The sequence below is a fragment of the Orbicella franksi genome, chromosome 3 (genome assembly GCF_964199315.1).
Source record: "Orbicella franksi chromosome 3, jaOrbFran1.1, whole genome shotgun sequence".
NCBI lineage: Eukaryota > Metazoa > Cnidaria > Anthozoa > Scleractinia > Merulinidae > Orbicella > Orbicella franksi.
The window spans coordinates 31,823,105-31,840,146 of record NC_138147.1 but is presented as its reverse complement, the minus strand read 5'-3'; the positions used below and the strand labels follow the sequence as shown (position 1 = coordinate 31,840,146).

The 17,042-nt window shown below is 41.1% G+C and overlaps 2 protein-coding genes and 1 pseudogene across 5 annotated transcripts; 2 read left to right on the top strand and 1 right to left on the bottom strand.

The window, feature by feature from the left end:
• The first annotated feature begins 3,160 nt into the window (after nt 1-3,160).
• LOC145482042 (steroid 17-alpha-hydroxylase/17,20 lyase pseudogene) lies at nt 3,161-5,936 on the top strand (annotated as a pseudogene). Its single transcript, XR_014048714.1, has 2 exons — nt 3,161-3,191; nt 4,388-5,936. The product of XR_014048714.1 is annotated as a steroid 17-alpha-hydroxylase/17,20 lyase pseudogene (transcript).
• A 908-nt stretch (nt 5,937-6,844) lies between these two features.
• On the bottom strand, nt 6,845-8,717 carry LOC145482043 (cyclic GMP-AMP synthase-like receptor 1). Its single transcript, XM_081460620.1, has one exon. The coding sequence runs from the start codon at nt 8,264-8,266 to the stop codon at nt 6,845-6,847; it is 1,422 nt and encodes a 473-aa protein (XP_081316746.1). The 5' UTR covers nt 8,267-8,717.
• Nucleotides 8,718-9,279: 562 nt separating this feature from the next.
• LOC145482059 (voltage-gated hydrogen channel 1-like) lies at nt 9,280-17,020 on the top strand. Of its 3 annotated transcripts, none has more exons than XR_014048718.1 (8): nt 9,280-9,490; nt 10,112-10,225; nt 13,349-13,476; nt 14,263-14,333; nt 14,444-14,500; nt 14,586-14,638; nt 15,046-15,252; nt 15,455-15,886. XR_014048718.1 is itself a non-coding variant. In XM_081460638.1 (8 exons), the coding sequence occupies exons 1-8, from the start codon at nt 9,480-9,482 to the stop codon at nt 15,928-15,930; spliced, it is 654 nt and encodes a 217-aa protein (XP_081316764.1). In that variant the 5' UTR covers nt 9,280-9,479; the 3' UTR covers nt 15,931-17,020. The 3 variants fall into 3 exon arrangements, 2 of the variants coding, with proteins under 2 accessions (XP_081316764.1, XP_081316765.1); XM_081460638.1 differs by having other exon boundaries at nt 15,046-15,128; nt 15,794-17,020; XM_081460639.1 differs by lacking the exons at nt 9,280-9,490; nt 10,112-10,225 and adding an exon at nt 11,563-11,897 and having other exon boundaries at nt 15,046-15,128; nt 15,794-17,020.
• The last annotated feature ends 22 nt before the right edge of the window (nt 17,021-17,042 follow it).

Here is a 17,042-nt window from a genome sequence, read left to right as displayed (position 1 = left end):
CTGTCTTTTTGTCAAAAGTCGAACCTCCCGTAGGCTCAATTTGCGATAAAGGCAGGCCTTGTAAAGGTGATAGCGTATTTAGGGGCTTTACTACACTCAGTTTTTGTTATGGGAAAACCACACTTGGATACGCAATGACTCCCAACTTTTGATCAGAAAGGTGCTGTTTTCCGGTAAGTTGATATGATAGGTCCGTAAGGCGTACATTTATGTGTATTGTGTTGTCACAGGTGTTTTTAACCAGGTGTTTCTATAACCTGACAATGTTATGTTATAGTTTACATTGTACATGTCTACTTAATATGAAAATACAGTATAAGAAAAAAGGTAAGTATGAAATTTAGCAAAAGATAACAGACATAATGAAACTGGCAGTGGATTTCACAACTCAATTGGTCTAATCTGAGATAAAGGCTAAATCCTGCTTTTAACCGGCTGGTTCTAGATTGTCAGGAACAAGAATGAAACGTCACGTAAAAAAGCTCCTTACGCATTTTCAAAAGTGGGAAAAGTTATATCCTAGCCGGTGTTTTATATAATAATCAAATCAATGCGCGCGCCCTGATTGGCCAATCAGCTATGGTTTATTGTGCCAGTAAACTCATGGAAATTTCGCGTGTCTTCTGAATTATTATATAAAAGCAATAGACCACAATTTCCTATGGTTTATAGGATGATAAACCACTTGGGACGTTGGAAGAACACGAGAAGAATTCGTAAATCACTCGCCTGCGACTCGTGATTTACGAATTCTTCTCGTGTTCTTCCAACATCTCGCGTGGTTTATCAGCCTATAAACCATGAAAACTTGTGGTCTATTGCTTAAGTGTTCTTGGGCAAGACCCTCAACTCTCACAGATCCCTCTCCACCCAAGTGTATAAATGAGTACCGGCTAATTTAATGCTGGGGGTAACCCTGCGATGAATTAGCATCCCATCCTGGAGGGAGCAGAAATACGTCTAGTCGCTTCATGCAACGGAAACCGGGATAAGCTCTGGCCTGATGGGCCACTTGGTTCGTATGCAGACGTTACTCAATGAGTTAATTCGATGGCCTTGAGTAGAAAAGCCATTATTCTTGGCTTTAACTTTTTACCTACTTATCACACATGCTTTAGATTTTTATTTTGTTTTGTTTTGTTTTTCCTGTGTATTTGTAGGCTGTATTTGTTGTTTATTTTTTGATTTATTTGCATGTGTATCATCAGTGTTTAGAACAAAAATAGCCTTAATCAATATTTATAACAATCATGACAATTGTAATTTGATTTTGAAAATTGATTAACACTATTAAAGAAAAGAAGGACATTCCGGTTTGTATAGTTTACAGTCTTGAGGATTTTAATTCAGTAATGCAATTTGCGGTCTGAAATAAGCCTCACCGAAAAAAAACCCTTTATCTGTTAAACCGATTTCTCGATATCGGGGGATATTCATACATGCTAAGATCGCAATCTGACAGATTGCTCACTTGACAACTGACGAAACAGCCACCCACCCGCTGATGAAGCGCTACAGCCAACGTTTGGTCCGCCAACGGTTTTCTTTCTTTTTGAAGGCTCGCTTAACAAAAACGTTCTTTTTAGTTTTGTCTCCTTCTACCAACGAAATGAAATATGATAGACTCACTGCAAGATAATAATAATAACCATAAAAGAAATAACAGCTGATGCCCTGTTACAGTCAAACTTGTATATAACGGCCCTGTATATAGCGGTCACCCTGTGTATAACGGTCTCTGAACAACTTCCCAAAAATCGTCCCTTATATTTACTGTTAAGTTGACCTGCATATAGCGGTCACCTGTATATAACGGACGCGGTCACCCTTTGACTTCCTGAATCCACAATTTCATTACCTTTTACCTGTATATAACGGTCACGAAATTGGGTCACGATTAACGAATAATGACAAGCTTTATTCATCAGCTCGTTAAATAGCAGCCACCAAGGCAGGGGTCTCACAAAAATCCAAATATTAGTACAACTACTAATCCATGTCATCGCCTACGTCCAACACATGCTTGTGGCAGATGACGTTAAAGTGTCGTCGCTTTCAAACAATAGTTACTCTAACTGTAACAACACAACCGTAACCACACTGTTTTCACTTTCGTAATAGTTACCTGATTATAACATTGTACTGTACTTATCTGTTTCAAATTGTTGCCAATAAATGTAAATTGAGTGATTTCCACTTAAAAACGTTGTTCATTAGCTTTTAGTAGACTTTTACTGCACCTCCCTAAAAGTACACCACGGACATTTTATGGGCCTTTTTTATCGTGTTTATTACGTTACTGTTACTCGTTATTGTCAATGAAACGTTAATTGAGTAATTATTTGTACATAAAAATGCTATTTATTGACTTCCAGGGGAGTTTAAAGGAAACCCGTGTACAGCGGTCACCTGGCCATGTCCCAAGGGTAACCGTTATGTACAGGTTTGACTGTAGCTTACATAACGAGTTTAGAGTTTTCAGCTTATTGCCCAAGAAAGCTCCGGCATTTGGACAAGCCCAAATATTGTGCGCCCCGGGAATTGCGAAGACACGTATCACGCAGGCTGTGCTTGAAAATAAGGCCGGATGCATGCATGTCCACTGAACGTAAAAAAACAAAAGCCTGTGACAGAAACAAATGCTTTCTTCGCCACAAAGCGAGAAGGTGAATACACTTTTACCCAGTTCAGTTTTCTAAACTGGACCACGACGAAAAAAAAAACCATCCTTTTAAAAGCTTGAACCCTTAAACTAAACCAAGAGATTATGTCTCTTGCCCAAACTAAATCAGAAGCAAAATGCTCAAAAAGGCCTCTGCACTAAGTGGGTTTTGTATTGGCTCCTGGAGAGTTTAACCTAAAATAGCATGGTCTGTTTTTAAGTCTTAAACTTATGTAAACTGATGTAAATATTTGGACTTGTCTAAATGCCGGAGCTTTCCTTACCTGCCCCTCCCCCCTGTCACTAATTTTTTTGTTACCTCTGTCCCCGTGCCCTCGCGCGACTCCTGCTTGCCTGAAAGGAAACGGAAAAGACTGCTACGCAGGCTATACCGATGGCATAAGTCAGGCCGGTCACTCCCAGGTCCCACACAGTCTTCTTAGCCCATATCCATTATCGTTTGTAACGCAACACCACTTACGTAACACTTGATTCCAGTGGTTTTAGCCGAAGGAAATTTTGGTTGAAGGTAAGTTATTCCACTTTCTGAATCGTCTTTATATCACGCGCACCTAACTTGGGGTTTCCTGCCTTTTCATTCACACTGCCTATTGGAAAAAAAGCGACAAATGCACTCCAATGTTAGCTATCACAACATTTGACCTGTTGTTTTGTAGAGTTTCGTGAACTGGATGCCCCCGGTCTGGGTATGAAGTGATGGCAAAAGGATTAACTGTTACTGTCGTAAAACAAATTTTGTAAAACCCCTGCGCTTCAGGTATCTTTCCTGCTTTCATCTTCTCCGCAACCAATACATTAAATTTGTATCGAACGTGATCGGATCGCATTGCGATATAATGAAATGTGAGCGTGTTTAAAGACCCTTTTTCGCACTCGATCGGGGTAAAAACTGCTCTCAACGTAGGCTACACTGTGACATTGACATGCATGTATCGTCAGACCTTCTCAATAGATATGTTATTTTACACACGTACTGCGTTTTTTCCACTGATGCTAATATTTGTACAGCACAAGTGAAAATAACTCTCGCGTGACGAAGCCAATGACAACAATATCAGGCAAACATTTTATTTCGTCATCATTACATTTCATGCAACATGTGGACGGTCTAAATATATCTGGGCTCGATTTCGGGGTGTAAACAAAATTAAAAGTTTGAGTTTTATTTTGGCAAATACAGCAAAAGATGATGTTTGAACTCGGGTTGACTGATGAGGTAGGTTCCATTCATTAGTTATTTTACTGAAGCGGAACGTTTTACGTCATCGACAAATTGTTACGCAATCCAGGCAATAATTACTACACTACGCCGGAGGAATTTGAAAACGGCGTTTTCGCATCAAATGTTTTCTGTCCACACTGCGCCGGAGGAATTTTAAGACGCAACAATCACCGGTCATTTTGGATTTGTGTTTCACTAACACTCTGGCAAGGAAATCACGTGATTAGCGTGACGCCATCGTTTTCGGAAAGCTCCGTTTTCAAATTGTTTTCCGTCCATACGAAAACGCGAAGCCGACGATTTCAAATTCCTCTGGTTTGAAGAGCGTTTTCGAGAAAGCTCCGTTTTCGTGGCGGATTAGTGTGGACGGTAGGCCTAACCGTTGAATTTCAAATTTCTCCGGTGGATGCTGCCTGATATTCCACCTTACAGTTAAGCTGCAAAAGTACAATTATTTAGTCGATTTTTTTTTTAATTTATAGATATCCAAATCGATTGCGGAATGATCCTGGAGGCGGCCATTTTGATTATTCTCCTCGTACTGGGCTGGCGGTTGTTTCTCGTCCCTTCACCAAAAAACCTTCCACCGGGCCCCCGCCCCTATCCCCTGATTGGTAACTTAACTCAGTTGGTGGGTAAGCCGATTCATTTGGCCGTGACCGACCTCGCAAAGGAATACGGGAAGATCTTCACGTTGTATTTACCAGGTGGTCAGCGGTGTATCCTAGTCAATTCCATTAGTCTGGCCCGTGAGGCTTTGCTGTCCAAGAAGGACGATTTTGCCGGGAGACCCCGCACGTTCATCGGAGATTATCTCACCCGAGAAGCCAAGGACATATTCTTTGCGGACTTGTCACCGACTATGATCCTGCAGCGGAAACTCACCCATTCTGCACTGCGCATGTACGGAAGTGGACTCAAGCACTTGGAGGGAAAGATAAACGATGAAGTAGAGCAGTTGTTCAAAAGATTCTCCGCCCATCAGGGAAAGGCAGTCGATCCTACCGACGACATCAGCCTCATGGTTTTGAACGTCATTTGCGCTCTCGTTTACGGGCAAAGTTACGATCTTGAAGACGAAGAATTTCAGCTGATAATGAAGTACAACAATCACTTTGTTCGTTTGTTTAAAGGATTCAATATCTTAGAAATGATGCCCTGGTTGCGCTATCTTCCGATCGAAGAAGGAAGAATCCTTCGCGAGGCGAAAGAATTGCGGGACCTTGTACTGAATGCGAAATACCGCGAACACAAAAGAAAGTTTGATGGCGACCTAGACAAGGACGGGATAAAAATTAACGACTTGACTGACGCGCTGTTGAAGGCGTATTATGACGCGCAAGAAGAAGATGGAAAAATCTCACAGCTGCTGTCTGAAGATCACTTATTAATGATCGTCAATGACGTTTTCAACGCCGGCATTCAGTCCACGACAGCAACGTTGCTATGGTTACTTGCGTACATGGTTAATTACCCAGACATCCAAGCGCGCGTCCATGCGGAGATTGACGAAGTCATTGGTCGAGATCGCAAGCCTCGTCTCGATGACCGTGGCAATCTTCCTTATTTGGAATCCACAGTGGCAGAGGTGCTTCGCATTGCGACAACCACGCCTCTGTCCATCCCCCACAAGTCGACGCGGGAGAGTACTCTGGGGGGATATAACATACCGAAAGATACCATGATGATGACGAATTTGTGGGCGATCCATCATGATCCGGAGGAATGGGAAAAACCAGATGTGTTTCAACCGGAGCGCTTTCTTGATGCCAAAGGAAAGTTTTCAGCTTCGGGTCCGTGGGGATTTCGCAGCTATCTACCTTTCAGCGCCGGTCGACGCGTGTGTCTGGGGGAGTCACTTGCCAAGACTGAGCTGTTTTTAGTCTTCGCCAGGCTCCTGCATCAGTTCACGTTTGAGTGTGCGCCGGGAAAACCACTGCCCGATCTGGAAGGTCACCCTGGTGTTGTGCTTGTTCCTAAATCTTATGAAATCAGCATTAAGAACAGAATTGATTCCAATTCAATTTAGTGTTATAATATTTACTTTCTTGGCTTTCTACCACGCCCGCTTTGAGCTTGACTGTGGACGTATTTCACGCACTTCAGCTGGCACTTTTTACGAAGCCTGACTGACCATAAACGTACGATGGGAACAATGGCTTCATATCAGTCTTAAAAGTTGATATGACTTTTTTAGTTTATTCTTTCTGAAGATATTTCAAACGACAGGAAAGAGTTTTGAAAAGTACTTCCCATTAAGCCGACTGAACTAGCTGGACGTTTCAGTAAAAGAAAGATATGTTTCGAATTATTTCCATAAGATATGTTAACTACTTAACTATTGCTGTACAGAAAGTAAGCATTCTCATTAGTAGGCAAATTTAACTGACTGTTTCGCGGGATTAAAATTAACCCCTTTAAGAAACTTCGCTATTTATTGCTGGCCAGTGACAATTACAATATTTTACTCAAGCTCCTCCAATACTGTAATTAGTATTTTGGGCAAGTTAATATTTTCAATTTTAAGGGAGCTCAGTCATGGAAACCTGAATATAGCAGTTTACTAAGATAGTAAAAACACCAAAGAGATGATCATAAACCATAACGGAACAGGGATGGTTAAGGATGGAGAAGATTAACACGGATTACAAATGATGAACTTAGCTTCAAAAATTTAGGCTAAACTTTTCAGGATACGCAAACCGTAACATAGCATCTTTAAGGAAAACAGTGTTGCTTTTGTGTTTGAAAAAACAAATGTAGAATACATTGGAAGCCCTCGAACAGGGAGACTCTGGAGTGAAAGACTGTTGTTGTTGCTCTCTTTTAAGATAAGTGATTCATAAAAAGTGCAATATATCTTAGTTAGTATTCCATTTCATAATCCACAAGTACAATATAATAAGACACATTCAAATCAAAAGGTTTCCGTTATAAAATTACAATGAGCATAGGGCTAGGTCTAAAGAAAACAGATTTAGCACACACTTGACAAACACTAGAGATGCAAAGGTGGAAGTTGCAATAACGAGTACTTGAGTTAGGAGGTATGTTGTGTAAGACTCATCAATAATCATAAGAAGTTCATTGTATGGTCCTCCATTTTGTTTGGCCAGCGGTGGAACATACTTCCGTGTATCTCGAATGTACGTGACGTAATCTTTGCTATTTTGCAAAAGATCTTCCAAGAAATCTAGCACTTGTTTCAGGTCTTCTTTCGCGAAGTCCCGAAGCAGATTCCATTGACGAATAAAGTAATGAGGCAGCAATTGTTTCTTGTAAGAATCTATAAGTTTCTTTACCATGAACTCAAACAGACCGCCTAGTCGCCGATCATCTAGATTATAGTAATCAAACCCAGTTTCTGTCTCTGCGAGCCATAGAAACAAAGTTTTCAGATAATACGATGCTAAAACCTTATTTGTATCCAACCTCGGTTTCAAGTGTTTCTTGTATGCGTACCTTAGCATGATGTAACAAAGCTTGAGCGCGTGTTTATCACTGTGATACTGAAGCAATGTTCTCTCTGCTTTGGAGAATGAAAACCTCCAGTCTAGTTCAGGATCTTCAGATAAACCTGATGGCTTGTAGACTAAATGGCATCCACTTCCTGCGATTTTTTGAATGGTACCGATGCTAAGAAGGTGCGACTCTCTGTTCGCGCGATTCAACCATTCTGTTGCCACATTAGGCCAAGCAGAGAAGGTCAAGGACACCGCAACATCAATAACTCTCATATAGCCATAACGCTCCTGGTGCAATTCTTTTGCTTTGAATGTTACTGCCGGCTCGTTCTTCACAACGTGGAAGTCAAGATCTTCACTTCTGGATTGTGCAATCCTTAGAAAATGCTGATATATCGCGCTTGCGCTTACAAACTGTTGATTCGCTTCCTTTAACACTTCGAGCAGATCCGACGTTCGTGTTCCTATTTGCTGTAACAAGTTGCTCATTCGCACCCAAACAAAACCCACGGGTGTGCGTGTTTCGTCGACATCCAAGTCTCGAACGGCAAACATCTTCGGAGAAACCATCACATCAATGTCCTGTTCAGTTCCTGTTACCTCGACTGAAAAGAAACCGTAGCGCTCCATTACACTGCCACACTTCTCAAGTAAATACAAATCATCGCCTTCTCCCATTACAGGCGGAAGCGGATCGAAGTCTTCTCGGTAAAGATTTTTTGCCAGTTGCTTCTGGATAAAGCCATCTACTCTATGAGCTTTTCTTAGAAGACTATTCATTGGATGTTCCTTGGCTCGCTGGTACAGCAGTAATGCTATAAAGAAGAATGCTCCAGTGAACACTGATGCAACAAGTATGTCAACAAATCCCAGACGGCGCACAATAGTCCCGTCCATGACTGCGATACTTTCGATTTAATCTTGAGAATTCGAACTTCAAATCAAAATTAAATCATCCAGATGTGCTGATCAACCAAGACTGAAGCCTGGAGAAATCTCCTTGCTTATGATTCCTACCGTTTATTTCTTAAAAACGTGTAGAGGGAAAACAACGTGAACTAAATCTTTTAGTACATGGAGTGCTACCGCTAATCGCGGCTGCTGATGAAGGCATGGGTCTAATTCGTATTCCGCGTTTCCTTCTTATTGCAGGCGCATACAGAAAATTCACAAACTGTTCAACCTCTCGTTTTCAGCATTTATAGGGATCTTCTGTGCCACTGCCACTGAAAATAAAAACACTTTGAAAGGACGAATTTGAGTTTCCTGAATGAGTGTATCGCGGATTGACTCTGCACATTTTTTATCTCTAAAAACTTCACGCACATGATTGTTTTTCGTTTGGGGGGGGGGGCGGGGGGCGGAGAGGAAGAGAGGGGAGGGGAGGAGAGGAGAGGGTAGGGCGGTAAAAAGTGTTTTAAAGGAAGAAATTTTGATTGTACTGAGGAGTACTCAACCGACATGTAATAAAAGATAAAAATGAAACCGGATGCGACGAGTAATTAATGACAGCCTGACTGGGTGAATTATTGATCATTAATTAATACACTGTCAGATCAACAGTCCGTGATCATCCACCATTATCGTCAACGTAATTTCGTCGAAGACAAACCAACAACAGAGCTGATCATGATAACATTTCGATTTTTCAAATCTTTAAAGGTTTTCAGCTTTTTCCAGTTTTCAGTTTTAAGGTTTTCAGGTTTTCAAAAAAAAATCTCACAGTTTCAGCAAAGAGCCAAAAACGAAGAAGGGAAACTGGGCATGTGATTGTTATCGTTGTAAAGTACCATATGTCTCGATATCGTGGCTTAAATTAGCAGGAATCACCCTCTCCATATCGCATACACTTCATTTGCGTATGCTAATTTCCCGTCTGCTTTGTTTCGGTGACGTTTTGAGATCTACTCTTTTCTAAGTTAGTTGTTTGTCGATTTCCCTATGGTTGTTGACTCCGACAGTTCTTTTTTTATCAACATGACTACCATTTTAGACAAAATCGACAAGTGAAAGAAGAAGGCTTTCAGGAAAGGCGAGTGTAAAGGGAATTGCAGTCGCCTTTTTGAACAAAGGCAGTTTGTATATATACAGCGGAAAACACCTGACCGTAATGGACGAAAGGTAAAGAGTATAGCAACTGACTTTACTCAACAAGCATAGGCGATGGCTCAGAGTTAGTTTTCATCAGTGCTCCGATGCTCATTTCGTTTATTCAAAATCCTTCGAATGAAATATAATCCAAGAGAAAACAATTCTTCAAACATTTTGATGTCATTGAGTTGTTTGATATTCAAAGTGATCTCATTTACAGGAAGCAGACGGTTGTTGTCTCTTAACATACAATCTTTTGCGAAAAGAGGTTTTTGTCAGTTCTTGTTCGCCACCGCTGCATGACTTTTACTGATCGATGATTCTGACTAAAATATTAATTTTAGTCGAGTTTTGATGTCGTTTAAACCTGAAATAATCTTTAAGTAAGACAGATTATCAACAGAATAGTTTGCGGATTTAGAATTCGACATTAATGTTCCAAACGGCTTAAATTTTGAGTCTCGAAATTGAACCGGCCGCGGCGAATTTTTCACAACATGTTCAATTGTCAATTGTTTTAAGCTCACTGTGAGAGATACAACACGATTTTTGCGACGCAGTTTACCACAGAATTTAGAAATTAGTAGACTGAGGGTAACTCAAAGATATACAATGACAACCTTGTTTTTTTTTCATTATGTGTCACTGTAGCGCGGAACTCACGAAATCAGATAACGAAGATGGTAGGAAAACATACATGGAAATATGGCGAAGACGACTGACGGAAACATACGAGGCCCAAGGCAGCTGCAAAGAATGTTGCAGGTAAAATTGAACACATAGAGTGTGGTTTGTAAATGGCTCATTTAGAAAGTTGTTTTCAGAACAAACAAGTAAATTGAGGCTCTGTTCATATATTCTCGGACTACAACAGAAAATAGGCCGCGCATGAGTGTCCTTTTTGACTAGCTGATAAATTAATTACTTGAAAGCTGCAATAGCTAACAAATAGAGAGTCGAATTCAAGTGAATATGATATTGTGATGAAAACGGACGGGAAATCTGTAAAACGTAAGCTGTCGATTGACCGTTCTTCACATCAAAGGAGTACGTCACGGTTTATGCATCACGTCACGGATTTTTGCCTCGTGTCCGCGTGACCAAAGTCACGCGGACACGAGTTATATGTAGTGGCTTCTGCATTCCTGTGTAAGGATTCGTCGCGCTGCTGTGTAAACCATTCTTTACGTTCCTAATATAAGATTCGTATGAAGGGCGGCTCTGGAAACTCTCGGGTTAATCAATTTTGTCTACGAAAGATAGGCATATAAAACGCTCAATTGACGGCTGTTTGTGCTATTGATTTTGGCAACTGATTCGGTACAGATTGAAGACACTCCGTTTATTCCTATTTTTCAAGGGGATTGGCATGCCGACCTTGGAGACTCAAGCATTTGCAGCGTTTTACTTTGAGTTCGAGCCCACGGTTTACACAACTAGCTCGCGATTTAATCAATTTGGACATCAAATGACAGGCTAGACATTGAAGTGACGTGTTTTATTCACGCAGACAAAACTAAAGATCACAATGGGCGGATTAAAAACTAACAACTAACGCGTATTTTCTGCGAATAAACAAACAGGTATAAATCTAAAAAACAAAATTAGTTAATGTTGTGTATGTTATTTCAACCGAACAATAGTTATTTTTGATGAATTGCAAAGGAATAATAATGGATAAAGCCTTTGGTCTGTTGTCAGTAAATCTGACTACAAATGTCAGTTGTCAGTTGTTAAGGTTTCGATTCGGGTATCTGTCAGTTGTCAATTTTTTTTCCCTCAGGTAACCCCATCCAGAATTTCTTTCAATAAAATGTAAGGTAGACAGAATGCAAGTGTACACGTATCATTACCAATCTCTTCGATCTGGCCTGATGATCCTGTTTTGTGGGCGTGGCTTGAAACATTATTCTCCCCTAAGCTACAGGCACCAATGCTTACATAACACATTATCTCCTGCTCCTGTCAAAATGTTTCGGCTCAATACCGCACAAGCTCCAGCTGTGGACGTTTTGAGGTTTAGCACCCTAAGAGGTTCCAAAACTACTTTTTCAACCCTTAAAAGGTACTACGAGCACCCCCGTCCTTTTTGTATGCCCCTCCCCCCCCCCTCCCCCCGCCACGGATGACGCTTCAGGCCAGAGTCCTGGGCCACAGGGAGAATCTAATTGTGTGCTGCTATTAAAGCGATCGATGTGTAGAGAATCGACTTTCAGTTGAAACAAGACGGACTTACAGAGCGAAACGGCTTTGTAGCGAAAAGACCGGAGAATCCGCGAAGTTTGGTGTCGCTCACATAGTGAACTTGAGATGCCTTGGACACCTTGGCTACCTGTGGAATAAGTAAAGAAAAAATATTTTACGGTAACTACGGATATACAATGGCAACTGGAACTACCAGTCATACTCGCGGGGGAAGCACGCAGCAAAGTAAACGGTATTTGTTATTTAATTTTTATAATGTTTAGTCGTCTAAATCGAACATCACATTCTCCGTGGCATTCTGTAATTGCGATTAGCATGGCCGAGTTTTTAACCCTTTCAAGACGCTGGGAATCGAAGACGCCGTTGTTTCAGTTTGCTCAAAATAATGTATTAATAATGTTTGCTGGTGTTCAGTGAGTGTAACTAAATTATAAGTGCGAGAAACTCATATGTTTACTTATTCCGCGAAATGTAAATCGCTACCCATTCGTTATGACTCGTTGGTAGATCGTGTTCAGAGCCAGAAGGTCAGAAGAAGTTCGTTTTCGCCTGGATTTGTAAGGTACCGGCATTGGCAGATATTATTTAGGCATTGATTTTCATTAGCAGTTGCCTGTAAAAAAAAGTAGAAAACAAATAATTTTAAGAAAATAAGGGTTTTTCATTTAATTATGTGCATACTTTCTATAAAAGGTAGTCACCTAGGAGAGGGTTAAGTTATTACTAACAGCTACTTAACAACCAATTATTAACAGCCACTTAACTGACAGCTGACCCTCTCAAAGCAAGACGTATAGTACGAGCGAAACGTTACTAGCGTACTTGCGTTACAAGTGAACGAATCACCCGGAACTGATTCGCCATGACTGGTTTTCTATTCGTCTGTTACAGATTATTATAGCTTTAAGCTGGCTTTGTCAAAGAGCCCCGTAAATGTACTTGAGATGGAATTCTAACCTGTGTGACGATCTGTTTTGACCAGGTCGTAAATACTGAAGTCCCAAGGAACGAAATAAAACCCTCACATTTAACGAGCATATTTCTGCATACAACCTGAGACAATCAGATTTTTCTGCTCCTAGATACAACACTGTTACTTATGGGAAGCACTCTTTGCGTTATGTAGGACCCAAATTATGGGGCAAACTGTCTATGGCTGACAGATCAGCCAAGACACTGCAAGCTTTTACAAACTATATTCGCAAAAGGGATATAACTCGCTTAATGGACACCGGCTGTAAGGGCTGCATCCTATGCTGTACATAATGCCCTTCAAGTCATTTATTTTTTTATTGTATTAATATTAGTATCAGTATAGTTTTTTAGCAGTGTCCCCTAATTAGTATGGTGTTTTTATTCCCAGGTTATAAGGTTTTTTTTTTTTGACACTTTAATAAAGTTCTCACTCACACTCACAAAATCAAGAGAGCACATTGACTGACTGAGCTCCTTTAAGCATGTTTTATGCCAGCATTAATGCCGGCTTCTTTTTGCGGGAAACAATATCACACTAATTCCAGTAAAACATGTTTAATCGCTTTTATCCAATCAGAGCGTACGTAATCTAAACCGTATTTTAAAGCAAACAGGAGTATTTATGATTAGAACCCAACCCCACTAACTAGGTTGTATTTACGTCGTGTCTGTAACATGTAGAAAATTCCTCTTTTTTGCCGTTTCAAGGGTTCTTCGCCACTCATTGGCTGTAATGTTGACAGGAGTCACATGGCAGTTGGGGATCGTCATCCTGGTCTTAATTGAAGTGCTCATCAACCTCGTTCTCATGCTGATCGAATTCCACGTCATTAAAGGTACTGGAACGACGGTTTTGAAAAAAGGAAATTTCGACAACGAAGTTATTACATGTAGTGTCAGCGGTTTGACCAATCAGTGGCAATTTTACAGCAATTTAAAGTCGATGCTATCAAAGTTGAGAGGGTTTGATAAATATTGGAGGTCGCCTTTAAACTAAAATGATTTAAGTCCCAAAGGAGTTTAAAGCTCTCCTTATTCCATAGGGTTTCAAGGTTTCGATGGGATTCTAATGTATGAGATTCTCTATAACGAATCCCACAGAGTTCTCTAAGGATTTCACTCTTGATCAAAGACGGGACTGAATTTAACTTGAGGTCAGTTGGCAAAAATATGGACATGAGATCACACGCGCCTGATTAGCTCTGTTGATAGAGCGCCAGACTGCTGTGCGGGAGGTCGAGGGTTCGAGCCCCACACCGAACCAACACTCAGGGTCTTAAAATAACTGGGGAGAATGTGCTGCCTTTGTAGACTTTGTAATTACATATGCAAACGGTTAGACGCTCAAGTCTTCTCGGATAAGGACTATAACCCGTAGGCCCCGTCTCCTGCATCTTCAGTGTTAAATGGTTAGCAGGGGACGTTAAAGAACCCACACACTTCTTGCAAAGAGTATAGGGCACGGAGTTCCCGCTGTTGTGGTCTGACCTTGTTTAACGGGTTGGTGCTTCACATAAAGTTAACCTCATTGCGCCTTTCTCCCTTGGACAGAACTGTCTAAGAAAAATTGCTGTCTTTGTGTATTTCTGTGTCACGCTTAGGACTAACTTTCCTTTTTTCAGATGAGAGTCACCTATCAAGGCACCTTCTTCATTTTGTTGGTCTTTCTATCCTTGGTGTCTTCGTCTTAGAGGTCAGTCTTTGCGGAGTTTTTAAATTCAAACTTTTAACCTTTTCTTAATGTAAAGGTGCTGGTTTCTAATGCGCCTCATCGACTGATTCGCCGAACATTCTTTTTCACAGGTTTTTCTCAAATTCTATGCAATGGGATGCGAGTATTACTTAGAGGAGAAAATGGAGGTAAGGCCACAACTGTGCAGCTCTTGCTTCCAACAGTAACACACACAGTCCTTATACATAACCGATGATCTATTCCACTCTTCAGATATTTGATGGCTTTGTGGTCGTATCAGCCTTCGTAATTGAGGTAGTGCTAAGGTGAGTCAGTTCTGCAGCCAAACCCAACACAACATCATGCCGATAGTGTCAACCAAGTACTGTCTGTATGGTAAGCTCCCACGCTTTACTCTGGCCAGCGGTTACTAAACGAGGAACGAATTTTTCTCCCTTTTGTGGACCGCTGGTCAATAGGAACGCGTGAGTGAGTGGTTGTCTGGAAGAGGTAAATATAGGAGAGCAGGGAGTGGGAAAAAACACGAAGAGCACCAGATGAAATCCTCGAGAGAAAAATTTATCGGTTCGAGAGAATTATATGTCCATAAAACTAGACACAAATCGTGTAACAATCAATTTCGCATAGTCTACTTAGACCAGTATGGACGAAGAAACATCGGAAAGGGGCCTTTGCACGAAGTATTACTCATGTTATGTGATTTACCTTTCAGTGTAATCCGCGCTAAGAGGGCATGGAATGGCTTGGCTTTTATTATCGTTCTTCGACTGTGGAGAATTTTTAGAGTTGTCATTAGTAAGTATTCTTTTTTTTTTTCAGCTGAGTTAATCTTGTTATTCTAGAGAATTATGTTCAACGGCCTTTACACTTAAATAAGGTTCATTGCAAAGTCTGTCGGCCGTGTTCAACACCAGATCGTGTCGAGTGGTTTCCGTTCGTGCCTTGGGTGACTGTGTTTAGGTGTCGGACAAGAAACTTTCCAAGATATAGCGCCAGTTTAGATTGTCGAGGAACCTGACATAACGGTTGAAAATAACCCACTATGGACAAGGATTTGAACGGACTTGGTCTTACGTTTCAAAGCTCGAAAGAAACTTTTTCAAACCCTCTCTCAAGACTAGCGCTAACAGGTAAAGGTAAAGTCTGCATACGAGCCAAGTGGCCTATAAGGCCGGTACGTGCTTATCTCCGGTTTCAGTAGCATGAAGCGACTAGGAGTATTTCTACTTCCCCAGGATGGGATGCTAGCCCATCACAGGGTTACCCCCAGCATTAATTTCGCGGTACTCATTTATACACTTGGGTGGAGAGGGATCTGTGAGAGTTAAGTGTCTTGCCCAAGAACACAACACAATGTCCCCGACCAGGGCTTGAACCCGGACCGCTCTATGTGCAGACGAGCGCACTAACCACCGCCGACCATCGCCGCGATAATCAACGCTCTTAATTGTTTTTCTCAGATATAGTTGCCTTCAAAGAAGAATTTTACGAACTAATTGATGACGTGGATGCACCGCCCAAACAAGAACACATGGAAACAGAGGGAACGGACTCAGAAAAGAGCGAAGAGAAACAAAAACAAGCTGAGAACAACTGAGCTTGAGTAGATCAATAGGGAGTTTAAGGCCCCGTGCACACGTATCCGGCCGGATATTTTTGAAAAGCGCAACTTTTTCTTTCCGGACACGGCTTCCGTCCAGACGTACCCGGCGAATTCGGCAGCGAATCCGGATATATTTGAATCTGCTCTCCCAAGTGGAAAAAAAATAATTCCGATAACGTGTGGACAGTAAATCCGGATATTTTCGAATACAATGACGTAGCAAAATCGTGGCCAGTCTCTTACCGAACAATAAACCAATATGGCGGCACAACGTGTAGGCCTGGTTTCTCTCGAGTGAATCCGGATACCATCGAATGCGTGTGGACAGGCGGATTCGATTTGAATGCGCTACGTGTGGACGGGGAAATTTTTGAATCCGGAGAGAAAAAGTTGCGGATTTAAAGAATATCCGGATACGTGGGGACGGAGCCTAAGAAAGGCAACGGCAACGTCGTTAAACAAAAGGTTTAATGAGCAGTACAGTGGCTGTGCACGTGCGTTATAATTCTTGGTACATTTCTTTGCCGTCCTTTGCAAAACAACAACGTGAAATGACCAAATTCTGCGTTGTCCGTAGAACGTGAACCACGACGGATAATTTGTTAAATTTCTATATCAAATTTATCACTGTGTTCCAGATTTAGTTTCGAGATAGTTTTGACTGTTATAAACAAAGTAAATGACTTTCGAGCACCGCGAGATTCGTATGTAAAATACAAATTCATTTTCTAAATGACTATATTCGTAGTTAAGACTTTCGACAAAGCTAGGCTTTCACTAGAAATGTTTTAAAGTAATTCTACTTAATTAAATGTGAAAAGGAAGGGCGGAATTGCGCAAAATTATGAACTAACGCGAACGACAAGCAATTTTTTTTTTCATACTAGAAATTAACGAAATAGCACAAACAAGACACCTACAGTAATGGCCAGAGCACAATAAGGACAATATATTCCGATGAAAAGATTCCTATAAAACTGAGGAGCTACCTGAATTCTTAAGAAACGTCGACTTAAGATTAAAATGAAGCAAGTAGATAAGCTGTTAAGGTTCTTGACTGCATAGCTATACGTTGGGAAAAGCTAGATTCATACTCTTAGTCGAAA